The 22,510-nt window shown below is 42.9% G+C and overlaps 2 protein-coding genes across 2 annotated transcripts in view; one reads left to right on the forward strand and one right to left on the reverse strand.

Annotated features, from left to right (window-relative positions):
• RTKN2 (rhotekin 2) overlaps positions 1-5,812 on the reverse strand; it is a 52,515-nt gene extending 46,703 nt beyond the window's left edge. Inside the window, exon 1 of the mRNA XM_053983512.1 lies at positions 5,733-5,812. The gene's annotated coding sequence lies outside the window, so the exon portion shown is untranslated. The remainder of the gene's footprint in view (positions 1-5,732) is intronic.
• Positions 4,973-21,999, forward strand: ZNF365 (zinc finger protein 365). Its single transcript, XM_053983514.1, has 4 exons — positions 4,973-5,924; positions 14,829-15,009; positions 17,021-17,058; positions 19,584-21,999. The coding sequence occupies exons 1-4, from the start codon at positions 5,200-5,202 to the stop codon at positions 19,837-19,839; spliced, it is 1,200 nt and encodes a 399-aa protein (XP_053839489.1). The 5' UTR covers positions 4,973-5,199; the 3' UTR covers positions 19,840-21,999.
• The last annotated feature ends 511 nt before the right edge of the window (positions 22,000-22,510 follow it).

Genomic DNA, 22,510 nt, shown 5'->3' on the forward strand with positions numbered 1-22,510 from the left:
ACTCTCACCATGTACGGACTAAACGGTGCAAATCAACCCGTAAGAGAACCCTTTATTCTCTATTTTCCTATAAGAGCATGCAACAGTATGGGTAGATAAGAGGAAAGCTCTTCAGGAGTCAGCTCCAAGCCAAGGGTTTCCTATCAGGACAATAATGAGTTTGGAGAGCCTGAAGGAAGGCTGGATGCTGACTACAAACCAGGCAGGATAAGCTGCTGCAGGACCAAGGGCAGTCTTGCAGCATGGTGCCTCTCTTGATGCTGTGACAACTCATTTGAAAACACAAACTTGACTTCACTTCGGGATCCATCCCCATATGGGCCACCAATTGTTGGCATCAGTGCTTGGCACCAATCAATGGTGGATGGAAATTGACTGTCATTACCGGTTTGTTATCTTACTGTAGAACTTTCATACCTTCTCTCTGTGAGCTCCCACAGGCAGCTCCTCACAGCACTGAGTCCTTTGCTTTCTTCTGCACAGCTGGCTAACTCCTTCCTGTCCCTACCACAGCTGCCTGACTCTTTCTGTCCCTAGCAGCACAAAATAAACCTTACTGTCCCTAGCACAACTGCCTGACCCTTGCTCCTCACAACAGCACAGCAAACTAACTCCAACTCTCCTCTCAACCATCTAACCCAATATTTTATAACACTCATCCTTATTGGACACAGCTGTGATCTATTAAGGGCAAGGCTGTTCCTAGTCTTTTGTAATTAGTACAGCTGCAACTCCTCAGGGGCGAGACTGCCTTCAGCACTATCTCTATTCTCTCACAATCCATTCTCTCACAACTTCATGTATGATTTCAAAAGATGGAAGACTGACATTCAGATTGAAGTCCCCCTCAAAAGGAGGAGAAGACAACAACTAACCAGCACCAACAGTCACAAACTCAGCACATACATTCATGTCCTTCTCCTTCCTGTTCACTCTCCCTGCAAGCAGAGTGCCATTCAATCAGTATGCTAAAATCCACCACCAAAAGCCTCTTTCCTACTGCGTGGGTATGAGTGCCAGTGGCAGCAAAATGAACATTGTTGTATCTTTGATGATTCCTGATATATCTGCATGCAAAGGTAATATGAATCCTCATCTAAAGCACCACTGCCACATAAATCACTCAAATACTTCTTTCAAGTTTCTAAGGTCTTTCCTTGGATTTCACTACTCATTTCTTACTTCCTCTCAATAAACAGGAAGATGGCAAATATTAAATGCAGGTAAGTTTCAGCTGCTCAAGTTATGTGCATCTGTAGTTCACACTCAAACACCAAGAAAAACACAGCACTTCCCAGCATACAAATTAACTGAGCTGAATAGGCATACTTATTTCGGGCACAGCTTTACAGAATGAGAGGACTGAGCCAGAGCCAAACTCCCAATCCCATCTGTATGCAGTGGTAACGGATGTGCAGCTGTGAAACATAAACTTTAACAGATTTAGAGATTTTAGACGAGCTAAGATTTTAGTTAGAGATAAGCCTTACTAGAGTTAATTAAAATAAATGAGTAGGCCTTGATGAAGTTAAGAGTTAGTAGTTAACTAATAATTGATTGCTTGTCAACACAATGTTTAGTTAGCTGGATTTATAATGAAGAATATAGAAACTGACAAATAGCTTTTAGGAACATAAGACAATTGTGGGCCTCCTCTGTTCTGAAACCAATTGAAGACAAGGAATGGGAGTTCTACCAAGGTTCATTTGTCATATTTGCATTGCAAAGGTAGAAAGGTCAGATGAGGAAGACTTCATTTACTTCCTCATTTTGGGACCCCTCCCCATGAAAGGGACCACCAACCCATTTCAAGGAACAAACTACGCATGCTTTGAAATGATTAGCATACGAAGCGAGGAATGGGATGTACTAAATTATGAATATGTATTTGTATTTTGGGTATTCAATTCTTGTGTGGATAAAAGGACTCTGAAATCATTTGAAAGGAGCGGTGTGTATTTGGGAGCTATCCCACACGCTGCCCAGCGTCGCAATAAACATACACTTTCTAACTTTAAACTGTTAGAGAGTTTTTGTCCGTCACAGTTGGATATCGGTGCTAGATCAATATCCATATTTCTTTAATAAATAAGCTGTGTGTTTTTATATAACCATATATAGTTCAGGCAAACTTCCCCAAAAGCAATTCCATGCAAATTCATGTCTCCTATAAACTGGCTAGATCATGCAATGAAGACCTGTGTGGGGAGCGTGGGCGTGAAGAGGAGAGACAAAAATTTCTGACACTCCTTTTCAAAGCAAACCAGTACATAAACAAGGAAATTAGAGGCTGCTGAATGTAGCCAAAGTGATCATAGTGAATCCAGCTCTACACCACATAAAAAAGGCTCCTACAGACATGTCAGCATTGAGACCTGAATGGCAAGTGAAAACAAAACTGACTCACCCATGTTCCTCATTTAGAATAATAAAGTATAATAAGATAAACAAGTACAGTAGCATGTAAAAAGAAAACCAGTTTTATAATATTCCCTTTTCTATCTACCTTCAGTAAAGTGGAATCATCAGCTTTAAGGAACTTTAACCTATTTTAAGGTCAGATGGGACCCTATACAACAGCTACAGACTACTACCTGAAAAAAGGCTCAATACTATGAATATTTCACCTTCCTTGCAGCACCAAACAGGTTGGTACATGCTGTTTTCATTTAAGTAACTTTTATCCTTCTGGGAATTATACTGCAAAGTGTTTAAAAAGATCTTGAAAGAGAGAGACTGCATATATAATAATATATATATATATATATATATATATATATATATATATATAATAAAATAAACTGCATAATGCCTCCCCAGCAGCTGGAAGAATTTCAGAGTCCTACATTATGGCTGTGTCAACTTGGGCTTTGTCTAAGTGATAGGGGTAGATTCTACCCACTCCAGATTTAAATCATAGAGGACAAAGCTCAGACATATAATGGCTGATGCACATTCTCTGCTACAAAATGCACAGCTACTGGTATATTAAAGGTAGTCTGTTCCTATCCAAATGCTGAGAGAATGACTGAACTGGACATGCAAATGGCAGCATCAGGAATTGAAAACTGAAGACATGAGGAGCTGGATCCCAATCCAGCAAAACAAACACTTGGTGTACAAGTAAACCCTGAGAAATCTTGAAAGAAGAATTGCTGGGGCTAAATGGTTGCCTGATTTCAGATCTAACTGGCCAAAACCATGCAGCTTAGGCTGCAGAACAATGGGCTCCTTCAAAGTCATCAACATTTTCTGTTCCTTAAGACCATGAGGGCTTTCACTGTCAGCTGGAGAGGGCAGGTGGATGTCACCTCTTCTAAATGTGGATGAAGCCTGAGGTGGCATCCCATCACGCTAAGTTCACCACACTTGTATAGCATTCATCTGCACCTTGGAGCATCAGCACCTGTGATGTGGAGCAGGTAGGAAGGCAATGGGCACAACAGATAGAGAGAATGGACAGTAGAGGACAACAGCCAAGGAAGTGGGAACCAAAACATGGTTACATTCTGTCGGTGTTGGCCTCCTACAAAGAAATAGTCAGGAGTCCCAAATCTGGCAGCAAACATTGTTCAAAGCTATTCCCTCTACACCTCCTTTCTAGGTTTTGGTACTGCTTGATGACAAAAGAAGGGCAAATCACCACATTTAGGCAAGGTAATAAAGGACAACTAACTCGTGCAAAATGTTGCAGACTGGATGGTAGCCCACACCACTTCAGAGATTAGCTGAAGCTCTGAAAAGCAGTTTGAGTAACTTCCTTTGATGTACCATCTGGTGAATAATTTACTGGGAATGTCTTAATCACATCAAAGGTATCTATCAGTGTGCTCAGATTTTCTCAGTGTTTAAGATTCTACCTGTATATTGCACTCAAGGAACAGACATATTAGTACAGAATTAAACTTTACTGCAGTACTCCCACAGTAATAAAAAAAATCTGCAGCACATTATCAGTATGGCCTCAAGGACTAGGTTTAGGAAGAGCAATATTTCACTATTACCTCAAAAAGGCTGCTACTCTACAATCAGCCTTGCTCATGTTTCCAAAAATGTATAAAATAGACACATATCAGTGGCATAAAACATGTTAAGAAGCATATCTCCCTATTCAGAGGATGTATTGGCAGGGCTGTCTAACATCAATCACATGGGTCTAGACCAAGAGTAGATTTAGACTAGATATAAGGAAGAAATTTTGTGCAATGAGAGCAGTGAAACACTGGCACAGATTTCCAGAGATGTTGTGGATGCCCCATCCTTGGAAACATGCAAGGTCACATTGGACTAGAAGGCCTTTGAAGGTCAACACAAACAGTTCTATATGTCTGTGACATCCATTTGTCATATTCTAAATGGAAGTACTATTATGACTGCTTCCCCTCCCTAAATATTGAGACTAAATTGGGGTCATATTAAAAGAAAAAACCACAAATCTTGCTGGCTATTAAATATAGTTTTAAAGTCACATAGATAATTATATTCCCTGAAAACCAAGGCCAGGTTATACTTATTTGCATGTGCCAGTCCTGTCTTGCTGCTTAAGTGCTTTAAATTGCGTTATCCTTCAGCATCACCCCAACGCACCCCGCGCAGCTCACTCACTGCTTTGCTGCGCTGACAGGACCCCGCGAACGCCCCCGGCCAGGTGCTCACGGCAGGCCGGTCAGGAGGAGGTCGCTCCGGGGAGGGGAGCGACTCCGGCCCCGAGATCGTGCCCCCGTCGGCTACTGACACCCACGCCCGCCCGCAGCACCCCCGCCGGGCATCCCCGCCCCTCCGCATCCCCGCCGCTCCCGCTCCGCATCCCCGCGCGCGGCTCCGCGTCCCCGCCGCTCCCCGCTCCGCATCCTCGCCCCGCCCGCCCCGCCCCGCGGGCTGATTTACGGCTCTGCTGAAAACGCCGCCCCGCCGCCGCCACCAGCAACAAGTCGGGTGAGTGCGGCGACCTTGCGGGCGGCCGAGGCCCGCGCCGAGCCGGGGCCCGGCGCCGCTCCGCTCCGGCAAGGCCCGGGCGGCGGCTGAGGCGAGCGGAGCCGAGCCGAGGCGAGCGGAGCCGGCTGGGCCGTGCGGCCGGAGCGCCGCGCCGGGTGGGCGCGTCCTCGGGCGGAGATGGCGCGGTACCCCTGAGGAATCGCCGGGAAAGTTTCCCAAGTTTCCCCGTGGGGCGCGGACACGGGCTGTTCCCTCCGGCGAGGAATGCAACAGACAGCCCGGGATGAAGGCGGGCACCCCTGGCCGGAGCCGCTCGGCAGCGTCAGCCTCCCCTTCCGCTGCCCGCGATGCGGCGACCACACCAGGTTCCGGAGCCTCTCCTCGCTGCGGGTGCACCTGGAGTACAGCCACAGCTTCCAGGAGAGCAGCCTCCTGGCCAGGAGCAGCCTGTTCTCCCCGCTGAAGGACGCGGAGCTGGTGTCTCCGCCGGAGCCCGCAGCCCAGGGCAGCCCGGGCAGCCCCGGCGGCGTTGCCGCGCAGCCCGCGGGGCCCTACCTGAACTTGGGCGGCGCGTCCTGCGGGAGCGGCAAGGGCGAGCAGCCGCGGGAGCTGGCAGCGGAGCGGCCCGGCTCCTACCTGGCCAACTATGTGTCGGCTGAGTCTCCCAGCGAGGTTTCCAAACCCGGCCTCCCCGCCACTGATTCCAAAGCCTCCTTCGAGGCACACGTCAGAGAAAAGTTTAACAGGATGGTAGAGGCCGTGGACAAAACGATCGAGAAGCGGATCGACAAGCTTACCAAAGAGCTGTCCCAGAAGACGGCGGAGCTGCTGGAGGTGCGGGCAGCGTTCGTGCAGCTGTCCCAGAAGAAGCAGGAGGTGCAGCGGCGAGAGCGGGCCCTGAGCCGGCAGGTGGATGTGGCGGTGGAGATGATCGCAGCCTTGAAGCAGCGGCTCAGCGAGTCCGAGGAGGAGCTTCACCGGAAAGAGGAGTAAGTGGGGAGGCGAGTGCCGATGGTTTGGCGAGGGCTGGCCAGCTCCTGCGTGAGTGACAGCCTTTGGGGGAGAAGGCAGGGAATGGCTCAGTTGCTTGCTGATTATGAAAGGGCCTGGAGCTCACCAGCTTCAGATCGCTGTATTGCTAGAGTTATAGCCCATGTGACCATGTCCCCTGCAAGGCAGTGGACAGCTCCCTGAGCAGGTGGCTTGCCCGCTTGGCTCCCCAGTGACTAACTTCTACACTTTCTAATGCCTGTGTTGGGCCTCTGGTTTCATGGGGGTAGAGACAAGTAGACGCTCTCATCAAATGTGATTTACACTGACACCTTTAATGCATCATCTTTTTAAGAAGATATGGGTGGATAAGTCTGGATGAAGTATGTGAAAATACCTAATAGCACCTTTTCCCCTAAGCCATCTCACGATGGTCAGCCTGTGCAGTAACATAGTCTCCTGTGCATCAACGAAGCTTTATTGGAGACAGTGTTGAAAAGGCCATGTCCAAGTAGTTCATGTCTGGTGTTTTAGACACAGAACTGTGGAACAGGAATCACTTATATGGGATTAGAAAGCAGATGCCAGAATTCTGACTAACCTAAGCCATCTAAAAATACATTCGTGATGCATCCATTAAAAATGTAGTGATAGCTGATATATAATTTACACATGAACTACTTAGTTTATTCAGCACTTGCTGAAACCTTTCAGGCTTTTCAGAGCAACACAACTTATTTTAGAGAAATGGAAATAAAGAGCCTTGGTGTGCTTCTAAACCAATTCAACAGCTTACAAAAAGAAGATAAGTGGTAGTTGCCATGACACTGATCTTACAAGAAATAAGAAAGGTGGTGTAGGAGTTCAGTGTAGGAAGTTTGGAGGGCTTTCATCATTCCTTCCTGTAGTCTAAGGACAAGAAAGAAAAGATGAGATAGCTCCCACATCAGTAGCAGCCATCTATCTTGAAGCAGAGCTATAGATTTTCCAGAAGAGGGGATACATAAAGGTGGTGGGATTTGAGCCTCTCAGATCTTCCTTGAAGGAAGGGATATTCAACAGAACTTCTGATTTTAAAGTATGAGGTGATCCTCATGGAAGAGACGATTGAAAGACTTGAGGTGAAGCTGAAGCTGAATAGTGTCACTGAGACAGATTTGAAAGTATGCTGGAGGGAAGCCATGAAGATAACATAGTTTCAAGCAGTTTTGGTATTCCCATCTAGCCAGACTGCACTCCTGGGTTCTTTCACAGTGTGACTCATCCTGTTTCCTCTAGAAAAGTATCTTGGAGGGGGAGGGATTGCTCTGTGAAGGTTCTTCTTCCCTCTGCAGACTACCAGGAGACCTCAGGTAAGCAACTGAGCAGCTGTCTTAGGCTACATGCAGAATTTAAGGTATCTCAAGTTAAGTGGCATGAATCTTACCCCAAACTAAAGGCACATTGTGTTTTTAAAAATCAAGACTAGGATCCCAAAAGGAGAAACATGAGTGTTGGGAGAGAAAAACCATTCAGTGGAACAAACCCAAAGGTCTGCAGTGGTGTAGAAGAAATGACCTTGTGAGAAAAGAGGAAAGGGGCAATTGAGTCATCTGGGTAGAAAGAACGGTTATGATATGGGAGGATGGCAAAGGACACTGATCTTTGAAAAGAAAAAAAAACAGCTAAAGTTGTGATTTTTAACTGTATTAGGAAAAGGAACAAGGAAGAGGCCACTTGCTCTTTGGCAGACTGCTTACCAGCAGCAGTGTCAGGCTGGTGTTCTGAGGCCAGAAAAGGCAATACAGAATGAGGAGAAGTGGGAAAACATTGTCCTTCACACTAGTACATTGCCAGGCTCAGGAAAGGGGCAGGAGCTCAGATGACTGTTGTTAGAATTCTTGTCTTAAAAGGAGGTGGGTGAATGCATAAACAAATGACAAGGGGCTCCTAAGTTGGGGTTAGAGGGAAGGCTGAAGGTTACTTGGCTAGAAACACTAACCAAAAGAGGCAGCTTCACAAGAGACTTCACAGAGTACAGGGTATTGCTTTTTAGGGTTTTGAATCCACTTTCAACAAAAAGACTTGAAAACGAGTGCAGCAATAGGAATGAGTGAACAGCTCTTACATGGTAGTGTGTTAATTTCTAAAGGTAAATGTGTGTAATGCATGGTAGTGGGTAGGATGGAAAAATTGCAGCCCTGAGTACCAAGGGGGAGGAGAGCAGTCAGAATATGTTATTGCCTGTGTCTGTGCCCAGCCCCACAGCATTGCCTCTGAAGTTACTCTGAGGACACTGGGAGGGTAGGCAGGGTGAAAGAATAGGTTGAATTCACTTAGGAAAAACTGGAAGTGTGTTGGGTTTTTCATATTTAGATGTTTCCTCCATTTCCCATCTTGGGGGATAACAAGGGATAGTGCCATAGAAAAATGTACTGTTTGGCTTTCCAATTGAAAGGTCATTGTACAATTAGCAAATTGATAAGGAAGGTAGGTTTAAAAAATGCTTTGTAAGAACAGGACTGATAGTTCTAGAGAGCTTTTCAGAGTTGATGCTTTAAAAATGCCTGGGACAGTTAGCTTTACTCCAGCAGCAGGGAGGCACTGGGTGATGTGCTCTAGAAGAGAAAAAAATTCATGACTCGTAACAACAGTGACACTTGTCTGGCTTTTTCATGGGCCATTGGTAAACTCTGAGACCTGTCTATATATTCAATCCTTTGTGTGTTCAAAACTTACTTGGAGTGCTAAGAAGATAGTGTCCTTCAAAAAAGGAGGATCTCAACTTTGGCTTTGATTTCTGGAAAAAGTCCAGATGATTAGAAAGCCAAACAAGACTGCATAATGGAAATTGCAGAAGCAATTCTCACTGCAGATTGTGGAAAGTCAAAGGCATCCCTTAGGGACAGCTTTGATACTTGCTGACCTTCAGAAATAAATGCTTTCATCAGTTTCTTCGGATTTTTTTTCCATAAGCAATTTTGTGAATATGGATAACTTCTCCTAAAATTAGCATTAGTATTGAGCTAGTGTAGCTGCAAATCTTTTCCTCTTAGCAGGAGAAAAAAAGAAAACACCTTCCCTGAAACATCTGAGTGTTGGTTTAGACCATCAGCAGGAACAGGGCTGCCCATTTGAAGAGCTTGTAGGATCAGTGGGGTTATTTCTTTAGACTGTCAGTTGATTATTTTTTATTTGTTTTAAATAAGGCCTTTAGCAGTCCAAGAAAGACAAAAATGAATATACCTTTTTAGTTAAATGTTCTCTTTGTTTCCTTACAAAAACGGCAGTGCCAATATGCATGCAGGCATGTGCTGATACTGGTGTGAGGCCCTCGTGGAGGTGAACTCTGTTGAGGGGTAGGACAGCTGGAGGTATAACACTGACTATACTAATACATAGTTGAAATGGTATTACTCTAAGCACAGAGCTGCTGAGCAAAGGAATTATTTAATTAGAAAATGTGCCCTGAAAGGGATTATTCAATGTTTGATGAAGAAGAATGCAACTCAGAGAGAGCACTGTAATCTTAAAGATAACACAGAAGCATGCCCAAAGGGCATAAGACTTTGTTGAGTAAGATATCAAGAAAACCATTGAAACAAAAACCGGGTATGAACTTAACTTCTAGAGGACACTGAGAGGCTTGTTTCTGGATGTTATGTAAGAAAATTGAAACTGGTAGAGTTTGATTTTCAGTAAGTTGAACAGGGTAAGAAGTGATGGTCTTCGGCTGGAATCTACCTTCAATGGTAACTTGAACAGTTTCACTTTGTCTCCTAATCACAGAGTAAGATCATTAATGTTGTACCTTGCCATATCTCTGGCAGTAATTTCTGTGAACAATCTAATGCATTTGTTTTGAGACTGGTCATACCTCTGCTGTGACATAACCTGGAATGCAAGGATTAATTCAGAATAGCTGTTGTGGGCAGTAGTTGTTCTTGCCAGTGGCTTCACCTTAAGTTTGCAATTAATGAAATTATCTGTTCAGATAACATCTTGACAATGGCATTAAGAGCTGGCTTTTAGAGATCACTGCAATTTGTGATTTAGAACAGCTTTCCTTTAAAAAGGGATTTCAATTGTACCACAAAACAGTTTTGATTTGCTTTAAGCAGAGTACAACTACAATTACACATTGTTCTTCCACCCTCAGTTCTAGGTAATCCTGCTCCCTCTTTCCTGTTTTCTTTCATCTTCCTACTCAAGAGATTACTCCCCGCCATGCAGCTGCACAGGTTTAAGCCTAGCATGACTGTCCCATAGAATGGCTCTGTGAAATAAAGCTTAAAATCTTCAGTGTCACCCCAGTAAATTCAGGGCTCAGATGTAGAACACAGCCCACTGAATGGGTGCAATAACTTTCTGAGGGAGGAGGTGTGAATCTCTTAAATCAAATGTGCTTTTAGTGGTGTGGTAATGTGAAACCACAACCTAATGAATAACAGCAGCCTTCAGGCAAAAACACCAGTTGGGTGATGCATAAGGTCAGTGGCATTAATACTTAATGAATATATATATTAAATATTTTGACAAGTAAATCACTTTACTACTTACTGTGGTAGGAATTTTCCCACCTTCAGATAAAATAATGTGCTTGGTTTTCTATTGATTTTAGGCGGAGTTATGCTAAGTGTAATTCTTTGAAGTGATTTGATATTGGATGCAAAACCTGCATGGAGCCTCATGCTTATCTCCACCTCCAGAGCAGCTGCAAGTGTCAGTGTTGCTGTGCACAGTCCTGGGGCCAGCGCTATGCATCCGTGGGAGGGCTTGCTTGCAATGTGAGAACTCATTAGCCCTTCTTGTCAGGTGTTAAGGAGCTGGAGCTGTCCCACCCTCTGCACCTAGTCAGTGTATCACACGCTTGGCTGCTGAAAGTCATACAAACACTCAGCATATCCCAGGATCCCTGTGCTGGCAACTGCTCCAGTAAACAAGAACTGCAGCTTGCTCATCCTAAAGGAGCGCTGAATAATCTGGTGGTAAAGGGAGAAGAATAAATGTCACCTAGTCAGCCTATGATTTATAACTTTATTTACCACATCTCAAGTTGTTTCATGGTTACAGCCTCCATAAAGAAGTTTTTGGGCTAGGCTGCAGTTGGGATGCAAAATGCCAAACTACTTAAGTCTAGTTAACTGTATGTAACAGGTTAACTGCCTGGCAGAGTCAGATTAAAAGAAAAGCTTTGGCAGCAAGTCTTTCTTACTTACAGTGAGTTCTTCCCCCTGCACTTGTTTTTTCAGCTGAACACCTCTGATGTACCTACTGTACTGCAATAAATTTCTGGCTCTGGGAAGAGCTCCTTTCTGACACTGGTAGTACAGGCATCTCCTGCTCCTGTTGGACACCTCCCAGGTTGCATCCCCCTTGTCTTTCCTTCTCACTTGCCTCACCCTGCTGCTGGCAGCTCAATACATCCCCTGCTCTCCAGGCAGCTGGACCAATTCCCTCTTCCTGAAAGGTTTCATCTGACAGGAGCACCCCCTAAGACAAAGCAAGAAATCCACCTTTCTCCCTGCTGCCCAGTCACAGCCCTACAAACATTTTGCATAGAGTATACCTTAGTATTGGTATAGTAAACTGTGAACAGATGAGATTACAGAAATTTAAGAGATCTAGGGTGCACTGAGCATCATCTACACCACTCAGAAAATACAGTGTCAGGATCTGTTGCTTACCCCTATAAGCAAGTGCCAGGGTGCAGGGCTGGGTGAAAGGGTGCAGGAGGTGCTGGGCAGAGGAGCAGAGCAGAGTGGTAAAGAGATGATGCTGAGAGCAGAGGAGCTCTCAGGAGGAGTTAATAACTCTACATAACCTTTCCTCAATATAACAGAAGTACTCCAGATGTAGAATAGTCAGTGCAGGGTAGCAGAGACCTCTTGTTAGAAAGGGCAACACCTCAGGTCTGAGCCAGACTTTAACAAAATTATTCCTGTTTCAGGTGAACGCTGCTCACAAGGCTGTGCTGTCAAGATACAGAGCCCAGTGGGCCCGTGCTGCTGTGCTCTGGTTTATGCCTCTACCAAGTGGGCCCCACAATATTCATGGCTTCAGCTTCCCCCTGACTTCATGAAGAGCAGTGTCAGACCTCTGTGAACATCCATCTTTCCACAAGCATAAGAACAGAGAGTGAAAGACAGAAATCCTGTCACATAACCCTCAAAAACTTGGCAGAGGTCTGGAGAAATAAGTTGAACGTAAAATAAAGAACATAAGCAAAAAATCATCACAGATATCCAGAAATTAAATTGAAGGGAGAGGATCATCAGTAGGGCTAAGAAAAAGTCTGGGCAAACTATAAGAGACAAGAAGGACAGTTAGATAAACAGCGGCTGCAGGAAGCTACAGTTCTTTGAACCTTTTTCCTATTGTTCACAGTGGGAGGAGGGTAAAAATTCTGGGAACTCCCTTCATGGAGTGAGCTCTCTGAGGAAGAAGTGTTGGAGCAAGTAGAGAGACTTATTAGCAGTCACTCCTCAGGGCTTGATGTTCTTCTGAGAGATGAGAATGAAGTAGAAACAAAGTAGCTGAACTAACAGAGCGCTGCTTATCAGTGCAAGGCGTGTGACAGAGCCCTAATGTGTGGGTGTGTTCTGGCTCCTGTCTTTCCAAAGGGAATTTACAGAGTGCATTTCAGCCCAAAGGAAAATTTTTAGATTGAAGTTATTAAAGGTAGGTTCTTAGGCTGTACAGAGGCAGCTAAACAGAGAGAAGTTATGTATATGCTACTACTGCTGCTAATAACAGTTCCTACAAATAATGGCATGTAGGATGCCAAGTTTTCTTTAGTCTAGAAAGCAAGGACAATACTAGGGAATTTATTGACATTATGAGTCTCTTTTCCTCCTGATAATCCATCTAGATCTTCCTGAAAATAAACTCTGCTCCCCCCTGGCCTCCTTACAGCATTTTAATGAGATATTTGTAGGAAAGGAAAATCTGTTGGTGAGTATTTGGGTCATAGAACAGGCAGTTAATGAATTATTATTAATTACCTTTGCTGAGACAATTACAAATGTTAGCATTCTTGAAACTATCACCCTTTTAAAAAAATGCCAGGTACTCATGTTTGTGGCCTCCTGCTGCAGCAAAACTCAGAAGCTGACTGACTCCCTGGGAGGGATATCTTCATGGTGTCCCAGGCTGGCAGCAGGGACTCTCCCACCTTCCCACTGGAGGGTCAGCAGCCTGCCAGGCTGTGCACAGCTCTTCCTTACCAAAAGGGATTTGGAGCCAACCTGCTGAGTTGCTGTCTTTTTGAGCTCCCTGTCCCCTGTAAAAGAGGACCCTGATGAAATGGCAAGGACTTCAAGTTGCTCCTATGTTAACCCAAAACCATCATGAAGTCAAAGAAGTTAGTGTGGTGACAATAAAGCCCTAAAAAGGACCTTTATGAGTTTAAATTGGCTTCTCCCTAAGCATTCCTCAGTGGCTCTCTAGTATCAGGTTGCTCTGGGCAAGCTAATAATCACTAAAACTGTTGAGAGCCTCGAAATGGATTAGCTGAGCTCAACAAACAAGTTACCTCTCTGTTTCCTAAGCCAGATTTTATGGGTGAGTTAATATAAACTAATATGCATCCATGTTCTTCATCCAAACAATATGTCCTTGTTTTTACCTCATTCCTACCATTAGATCAGCCATGCAAACAGAACTCTGCTCAGCCTGAATCCTAGGTGGTGAACTTCCGTGGCTGACCACTCATGCCTGACTTAGCACAAAGCAGCTCACTGTTGAAACAACTATATTACATTGAACCAATTAACTACAACTATGCTGAGTTAAAACAACAAAATGCAGGGAAACTTTGGATTTGTTATAAACAAGCTAAGCTCTGAAAGGTTATTTCTGCCACAAACTGTTTCATAGTTTCTACTTAAAATGCTTTTTCCTCAGGCAATGTATTTCTACTGAGCAATCATGCCCTTTCTCATTTGGCAAGCACTGGTTCTCTCAACTCCCACCCATTTCGTACAAAGCAAAAATTAACATGGCTTCGCTGGCAGAGTAAAATATATTTATCCAGGCATTTATTAACCAGGGAAGTCCTACATGTTCGGATTTGTCTTCTTTTGTAATATATGCTTCAATCTATAGCCAAACTTCTTTCACCCAAATAGCCCTCTGATACTGGAGGTCCAAGTGGTGTCCTGAGTACTGATAGTAAGTATGCAGAGAACTTAGAAATGAGTCGTGTCTCAGCTGGGAGCTTTCACAGTCACTGGTGCTCTCTGTTTCTTCCAGTTTTGTTACCAGACAAGACACAGTCCTAAACTCCTTACCTAAAACTTGCTCTTCCCACACATGTACTCCTTAGTCTATAATCTGTAGATTATCTGTTAATCTACCATGATCCCTCTGGCTCCAAGTCATAACACCACACTTGGACATACTTGCAGGATTGCAGCCAAAATTAAATTGAACTGCCACAGTAGCTCTTTTGAGTTAGGAACCACCCCAGCAGCAACATTAAGTGACCATTATTAGATTGTGATGAAATGAGAAGATAAAATTGGGAATTCATCTGTTTCTCTTCATGTTTCAGAGCTAATATTCTCATAGTTAAGTAAAAAAAGAGAAGCAGATAGAGCTGTCTCCAGATACTTTGAGAGGTGATGCTTAATGATATTTCTACCCTGTGGTCCACTAAAGACTAATTCCAAGACACCAAATAAAGTGAAAAAACCCCACCCCAAACCCACTGCTCATAAACCTAAATTCACCATTCAGGCTTCCAGATCTTCATTTTGTCCACAAAAAAGTGGAAATCTTTTGATAATGGTGGAGGACAGTAATTAGCACGACAGGCTATCACCATGACAAACTAGAGAAGCACTAGTAATTTTTGACAACGGTGAGACCAGGGACCTGCTGTTATCTAAATGTGGCCTCTTTGCAATGTTTCCATCTTGCAGAGAAGTTGTTACTTTCAACCACTTCCTGGAAGAAGCAGCAGAAAAAGAAGTGCGGGGGAAAGCCAGGCTCCAGCACTTCATCGAGAACCTGTTGCAGCGCGTGGATCTGGCAGAAAGGCAGCTAGAATATTACCAAAACCAGCAGATGGTGTGCAACCACACTGACATCAGCGAGCACGTGGTAAGCCAGCAGAGTCCTTCCCTGTGCTGTCACCCTCCCCCTGGAGCCAGAGTTCTGGGCTTTGAATATGGGTGGGCTCAGTGGCTCAGGCTAAGCGCTACTGCAGGCAGAAGTGCATTTGTGAAATGTTTCTTTAGGTGTGTTTTATTTGTGTTTTAGACTGCCACTTTACATGAGGGAAAGGAGCTGAGAGCATAAAAGCAGCAATAGCCAAAGATTGTAAAGGGAGAGCAGAGAGTAATGAAATATTTGATAGATATTTAAATTTTTTTCCAGCTTTGGCTATTGCTGCTGTTGCCTTTGCCATGAACACTTTTTTTAATGTGAATTGGCAGTCTTTTTGGGATGCCTGAAGATTTTCAGGAAAGACATAGATCCCTATGATATAGACACATCAGCTTGCTGGCAAATCATCTTGCCTTTGGTAGTTACCTATCATGGGACTCTTAGAAAAATGGTGAATAGATTCCCACAGGTGTATATCCCATGGATTAGAAATCCAAGAACATTACTTTTTAAAATACATTATTTCTTTAAAAGCCCTTATTTTTAATACCTAAACTCAGTATTTTCCTACAATGCATTATATTTATATGACAAGTTTTAGGCACAGGACTTCCAAGAAACATTTCAGTTTAATTGAATACCCTGTGCTGCCTGTGCTAAGTAGTTGCTCACCCTGGGATGTGAGAAGAAGGCATTTGATCATGCACAGCACTGAACAGGTATGCAGTGGTGGAAAGGAAAGGTTCCCAGAGCTACTTGGAAGACAGCAAGCTTTAGGTAAGACCTGAATAAACATAGATGAGCTGAAATCCAGTGCAGGCATCTCAGACAGTATCTGTGAGGAGATTGTGGGGCACTGTACAGATGGGCCTCAATAGTAAATCCTCTCTCTTGCTCTGGATGTGTTTATTGTGATGCCAGGCTCAGCAGTGTACCTTGGGGAAGGCTCTAATTTTTAAGGCACCTGCCCTGATTTCTGGGTGACTTCAGCATTCCTCTAAGGTCATCCATCCAAATACTGACCATCCTGACCTTCAGGAGGTACAGGAAAGTACACCATGAGGTGGCTCCAGACTCCAACCAAGATAAATTACAAGGAAAGTCAGGCTGGGCAAAAATCCATCTGCAAAGTGTGGACAACACCAGGGACAGAAGGAACATTTACAAGAACATAATCATTTTCAGATGCCAAATCTGACTTGCTTGTCTCAGTGACTTCATTAAATGATATTCAAAGGCTCAGTGTAGAAGCTCTGATGAGAACTCAATACAAAGGACCTATTTAGTATTAAAAAAAAAATCAATTTAAAATGAGCTGGCATTAAACACCTCCTTTTCTGACCCCCACAAAAGAGGGACTAGACAAAGTGTTTCCACACTGTGAACCAAACTGCTGTAAAAAATGAAGTCATGCAAATTTGGCCTGGCATTGAAGCTATGCTGTCCCTAGCTGGTCTCAGGATTTGCAGGAGGGGGAGAAAAATGCTTGTGTCCTCACCCTCCAGCCTTCAGTGCAAGTCTGGCAGAGCCAAGGGCTTGTAGCTGGAGTTTCCTAGCCACTTGTGTAAATGAAATGAATCACTGAAAAATTAAAGGATCTGAGAGAAAGTTAATTTCATTCAGCTTATTCAGCCACTGGCCCTTATTAATTATCTTGAACACAATAATTACTTCTCACTGTATCCATACTGTTTAATCTAATGTGAAAGATCTCTGTTCAGCCCACACTTCTTTAGCAAGTTACTTTGATTATAGTTACAATAAAAATAATGGGGAAAAATCCAACCACTAACAACTCACACATATGAATTTTAAAATCAGGTTCATAAGATGGAAGAGTAATAATCTGTAAAAGAGGTGACTTCTTTGGATTTTTTCCTGAATGTTCTAGTTTTAACAGCATGTGAGAATGGAAATACAATTTTAAAGATTGTGTATATTTTATCCTTGTACTTTAATTACTTGAAAACTTAATAGTAATAACCTGTTTTTGTTTTCATTGCAGTTTACAGACATTTCATTAAATAAGAAACCCAGATGCCTGTATGTATATCTCCTTTTTTTTTTAACTTTAATACACTAAGTCGACATGCTCAAATTCCTGCTTTTACATTTCACCTTAGAGGTTGGGACCTGCATGTGATCATGTTATAAACATGTTATAACATGACCTACATGTCATATTTATATCATATAATGAGGAAAAACAGATTTCTGCTAAAACTAAACTAAAATCAGATATTCTCTAAAGAAAATAAAGAATGCTAATTTTCTGTTAAACAAATTACTCCTGCTGACTATAATAGCCTATTGCAAAGCTACAGGAGTAGAATCTCTTTGGCTTACACAGTCCAAGTTTCAGTTGAAAATGTCTTTAACCTTCTATAGGTAGGAGAGAGACAGTTGTCATTTCCTAGCTGACAGTAACAATCTTATAACCAAACAAGTGCCCTGACAAAGCATGGGCACTAACAATCTCAGGTTACTCAAGCAGCTGTCCTGGGAGCAGCAGAACTAATTGGGCTGGTCTCCCATGTCTTTATGACTCGGTCAGGAGTCCCAGTAGGTGGTTTGGAGCATCACGTGCTGCTTGGCCAAGTGGCAGTCAGGCACAGCACCCTTCTTCAGGGCAGCCTTTCATTGTGGGGACACAAGTTCAGGACTTTTTCCCGTTGCACCACCACCAGTCCTTCTCCATTCACAACAGATTAGGAATATATGTGAGGAGAGGTTCAGACTGTCTTACAGTCACTTATGTTACAGATCTGCTGCTTTCAGTGAAAAAGCATTTCCTGCATCTGGAGCTGGCAGCTTTGCATTTCACATGCAGTGACCTGCATCTTCCTCCATCTTGGGTACTTTCTTACCTGACTGTGGATTGGGGTCAGACATCCATCTTCTCTACCATAAAGTCATTCAATTTAAGTACAGTTTAGCCCCTTTAGGTAGCCCCTCAGATCATACTGACCTTGACCTTCTGGTTTTAGTAGCTTCATTCAGTGCAGCAGAGAACTGCCTAACATCACCTGCAATAATGCCTGTGTATGCTTTGGGAATAAATGATGTTGCTTCTTCACTGTAACAACATCTGAGAAAAACAGAGCACTGCATCTTTAAACAACAACTAAGTAATGGACTGTAAAAAACAGTACTCAGGAATTGATGGTAAACTGGAGTGGCCAACACTTGTGCATTTACACAGGTCATTCCTAAACCCCAGCAAGTGGTCAGAGCCCAGGCCTGCACCAGGCCAGGATGGCACAATGCCTGCAAGCTCCAGCTTGGACCTGCACAGCATTTCAGCCCCCTAAACCTCCCCCTAGTGAAATCAGCTTAGCAAACCTGCCAACCACGTAATGCTGTTACATAGGTAAAGCTTAGTTTCTACCATGTCAGATGGCCCTCACTGCCTCCTACCAACAGACTTCCGTGACACCCTTATCATCTTCCTAAAGAGCAGGAGAGGGTTTACACTGTACACACATGAGTAACCACAGCTTTTTCCAAAACTGGCTTTGTCAAGTGTGCAATATGATTTAACTCTCAGAAGAAGTAATACTACAGATATATGGTTTTCAGAAATAACAGCTATGGAAAACAGCCCTATGGGATCCCTTAAGAGATCAACTTATACATCAGCACATCTGCTCTTCACTTCAGTCACAGGAACTGGGTAGACATGACCTGGTGCCTTACATTCATAGTTCTGCTGTTACACTACATGTATCTGCTGTAAAACATTTCAAGATTATGTTAAAAGGGACTATAATGATCTTAGCTAAACTGTGGAACTGCAGTTTTGATGTAGTATTTCAGAGTGCATGGTTCAGCCTTTGCAGCACTGGACACTTTGCTGTCACTCTACCTGAACTCACCAATTTCTGCAAATCTTCCTGGGCTTGAACCATCACAGAGAGATCAAAGAATTCATCTTACTTTGGCCTTTAAGCTTTCATACCCTTCTTTCACCAGTTTTTGTATTCCCCTTTCTTCTGTTTTAAATCAAAGCCTAAAAGGGAAGCTAAAGTTTCCTGGGTGGGTGGTCAGCACAAAGGCAGAGCACAGAGTTTCCTGAGCTATTGGCCATTTGTAGCAGCAGCTCCCTGGGGCCTCTGGGTGCAGTCCAGGGCAGCGCTGAGATTACACAAAGAAGTCCCTACAGTTCCTACGCCTACTTTCTACTCTTACTGGTGCTGTGTGCTCTTCCAAAGACCAAGGGATTGCAGAATGTGAACATGTGCATCTTTAAAATCCCTGCAGATCAGCAAGTATAGACCTCAGTAAGGTCTCAGCACTCCAAAATCAGCAGAATGCTGATCAGAATAAAGTGTAGATGAACACACATGAAGAGTGCACCAGTAACACACCTAGGGGTTATTTTAATGAGGAATGCCTTTGAATACTAAGGAACGTAACTCATCTTACAACTCTGTTTTTAACATGCAGCCTCATTCTGTAAAACAAAACTATTTTTGTTTTCAAAAATGTAAAGGTTTGGAGTATTTTGGGGACCTGTCAGTTTGCAAGACTGAATAACAGTTATTAATAATCACTATTATTAATTTCAGGAGCCGAGGGAGTCAACACGCTTCATATAACATCCCTGATGCAAAGCCTCATTCCTTTCAAAAAGGAAGGATCCTGTTGAAAAAAGCAAAGGATGAAAAAGCCAGCTTGCAGCCAGTGAAATGCTTCTATGAACCTGTTGATTGCCCAAGAGAAATATGGAGAGCACAAAAGAAGGGTGAGCCAGTCTGCTCTGCCAGGAAAGTGAGTGCAAAATCAAAGATGGGTAAGAAGGCCAAACCGCTACAGGAACGGTGAGCAATATACAGCAACACAGGAACTTGGCTGCAACACAACAAATATTGAACAAAGTTAGTCATCCTACTTTTCCCTATCCATCTGGCCATGCCAAAACATATCAGATATAATATATAGAAATATATACATATGGAAGTTTTATATTATTTAGTTATAACATTGCCTCTTTGGGCGCTATAAAAGAAGTGACACTTTATTCAGTTTACATGGAGGTTTTTCTATTTATTCATGTATTTATTTATTTATTTAGTCATTTATAGAGCTTATTTTAAATGACTGCAGTTATCTTGCTGGGCAGTACTGTGGCTGTGTGTTTAATTATTTTAGTGGCAGCATGCTCTAACCAACTGGTAATTTATTTTCCATCTGTGTTATTCCTGAAGTTCAGAGGAATCCATTTAATCAGCACCAAAATATTCAATCTTTCAGCTTAGGTAGGTGTAAGATCAGTGACTAACAGACATACTTAGATGCAAAAGGCCTACTCAAAGTCGTTTGAAGGCTGTTTACAGCACTAGATTGCTGTCCTGGGTTTTTGGCTATAAGCACATTGCCATGTTTTATGAAATACATCAAACTACTTCATCCTGCCAGCAGCCATGTTGTCTATTTGGTACAAGTTTGGGCTCCTCTGAGGTGTCCCTTTGCAAGGAGACCAGAAGCTGTCCTGAGAAGCACAGGACAAATTGGGCCAGAGGAGGAATTTCAGTGCCAAGTGCCAGCAGCAGGTTATCAGTTGTGGTGCAGCAAGTGACAGGCCAAAGCAGTGTGTTACTGCATGGCATTGCGTTCTGTGTCTGTACTTGGTCTCAGGCATGAGAGGCCAAATTAACCATGATTATAACCCAAATCCTTCACATTTTTATCTCTGAAGAATCTTTACAGGGCTGAGAGATCACTGACTTTGAGCTAAGAACCCAAGTGCAAGGCAGCTAGAGATGACTGCAGAACACAAATGTGTGTGTTTACATTGGTTTGTGCCAATTAAAAGGATCCTTATTTATCAAGATGATTTTTTGTGTGTACAGTATTTTGATAACATGAATCCTCATGCCATGTTTACAGATATGAACATCCTGATGATGTTACTGATGAGATTTGTTTTCTCAAGAAAAAGAAAGGATAAGTGAAGACAGGTCTATGTGATTTATTTTTAAACACTCATAACAGATGTAAATTGTTTATGTGGAAGGTGATTTTTACAGTATGTGTACAAAGATTTGTGAAAAATGTTTTTCATTTTTTATAACTATGTCTGTAAGCAGAACTGAGTATTAAAAGACAGTGTATCACTATGATTACTGCTGCAATAAGCACCTGAGTTGCAATATTTTTAAAGCAGAAGATGACCAATCAGTCAGTTAGGATCAGGTAACTACAGATGTCATACATTTGTCAGTATACAGAGCTCCCAGAAAGTAGCAGAGAGAAGAAAAAGTATTATTCCTCACTTTTATTTTAAATAGTGTATATGGAACAATCAAATATATGTTTAAAAGTTTCTCAACACTGTTTCCGTAGAAAGTCACAGTGTAAAAACAATTCAGGTATTTAGGTTGTAATAATATTTCAATATTTATTTAACTATGTCACAAGGCCACACTTGGCCTCATGCTAGGCATTGTGTGTGGTGAAAAGGAGTTGTTCATTGTGTTGCATGGGCTTGGGTCAGATTGTGTGCTACAACAACTTTTATAGGCAAGCTAAAATTAAAGCATTCTTAACATTTTTTTTCTATTGCTTCCCACATCCTTCCACAAACCTGAAAAAGGACCTTTTTTGAAGATAACAAAGGTGAACATTAGATAATAAAGTAAAATATATTAATTCATTTCTTTAGCCACTTGACACTGAAAGCATATTTTTATTTTTAAATGTCTATCTACTCTGTTAGTCACCAAAGTTAAATGCAACTACTAGTTCACAAATGAGATGTTTATTTTATTATTTATCATGCCAAAATCTTGACTGTGAGTTTTCCTTTTGGGAGAGGAAAAGAGTAAGAGAAGTTGCATGGTTTTAAACTTTTCAAAGCCTAATTTACACTTACTTGCTAAACAAATGCCAGTTTAGTTAATTAGAAAGAAATTGGATTGTACTGTAATCCCAGGTAAAAGTTTTTAGAATATAAACATTCTAATAATAAAGATATATTTCTCAGTTACTGTGTCATTTGACTTTGTCAAATACATTGTTTCTTACAAAAGCTTCTGAAGCAGCGCAGAAAAAGCCAAGCAGCAGCAGCTTGGACTTTGTTTTATCCGTCACATAAAGCATGGCAGTGAAGTTGGGTTGTGACCCTTCCCAGCAATTAACCTGCAGACAGCTGCTCCATCTTGCCTGCACAGCTCACATGTGTCACCTGCTGCTCTCCTACTGTAATGCTGCTTGAAAATCATTCTGGAGCTGACCCACAGGGTCAGATAACCTGCCCAAAGCACAGGCAGGGGGAGTGGAGGGAAGGGTCAGGCAGAGGAAATTAAGGGCAGAGGCGTTCCCAGGGAATGTCAGTGATGGTGTCTCATTCACACACTGCCAGTTGCAGAGCCATCATTTCATCAGGTATCTCCCTGGTTAGACTTGGAAAGAGAGGTTTTCCCATGGGGAAACCAGGTTCCTGTCTCATTAACAGAGACAATATTTGAGAGGAATAGGTACCTGCACCAGGCTG

Source organism: Vidua macroura, chromosome 8 (assembly GCF_024509145.1).
Source record: "Vidua macroura isolate BioBank_ID:100142 chromosome 8, ASM2450914v1, whole genome shotgun sequence".
Lineage (NCBI taxonomy): Eukaryota > Metazoa > Chordata > Aves > Passeriformes > Viduidae > Vidua > Vidua macroura.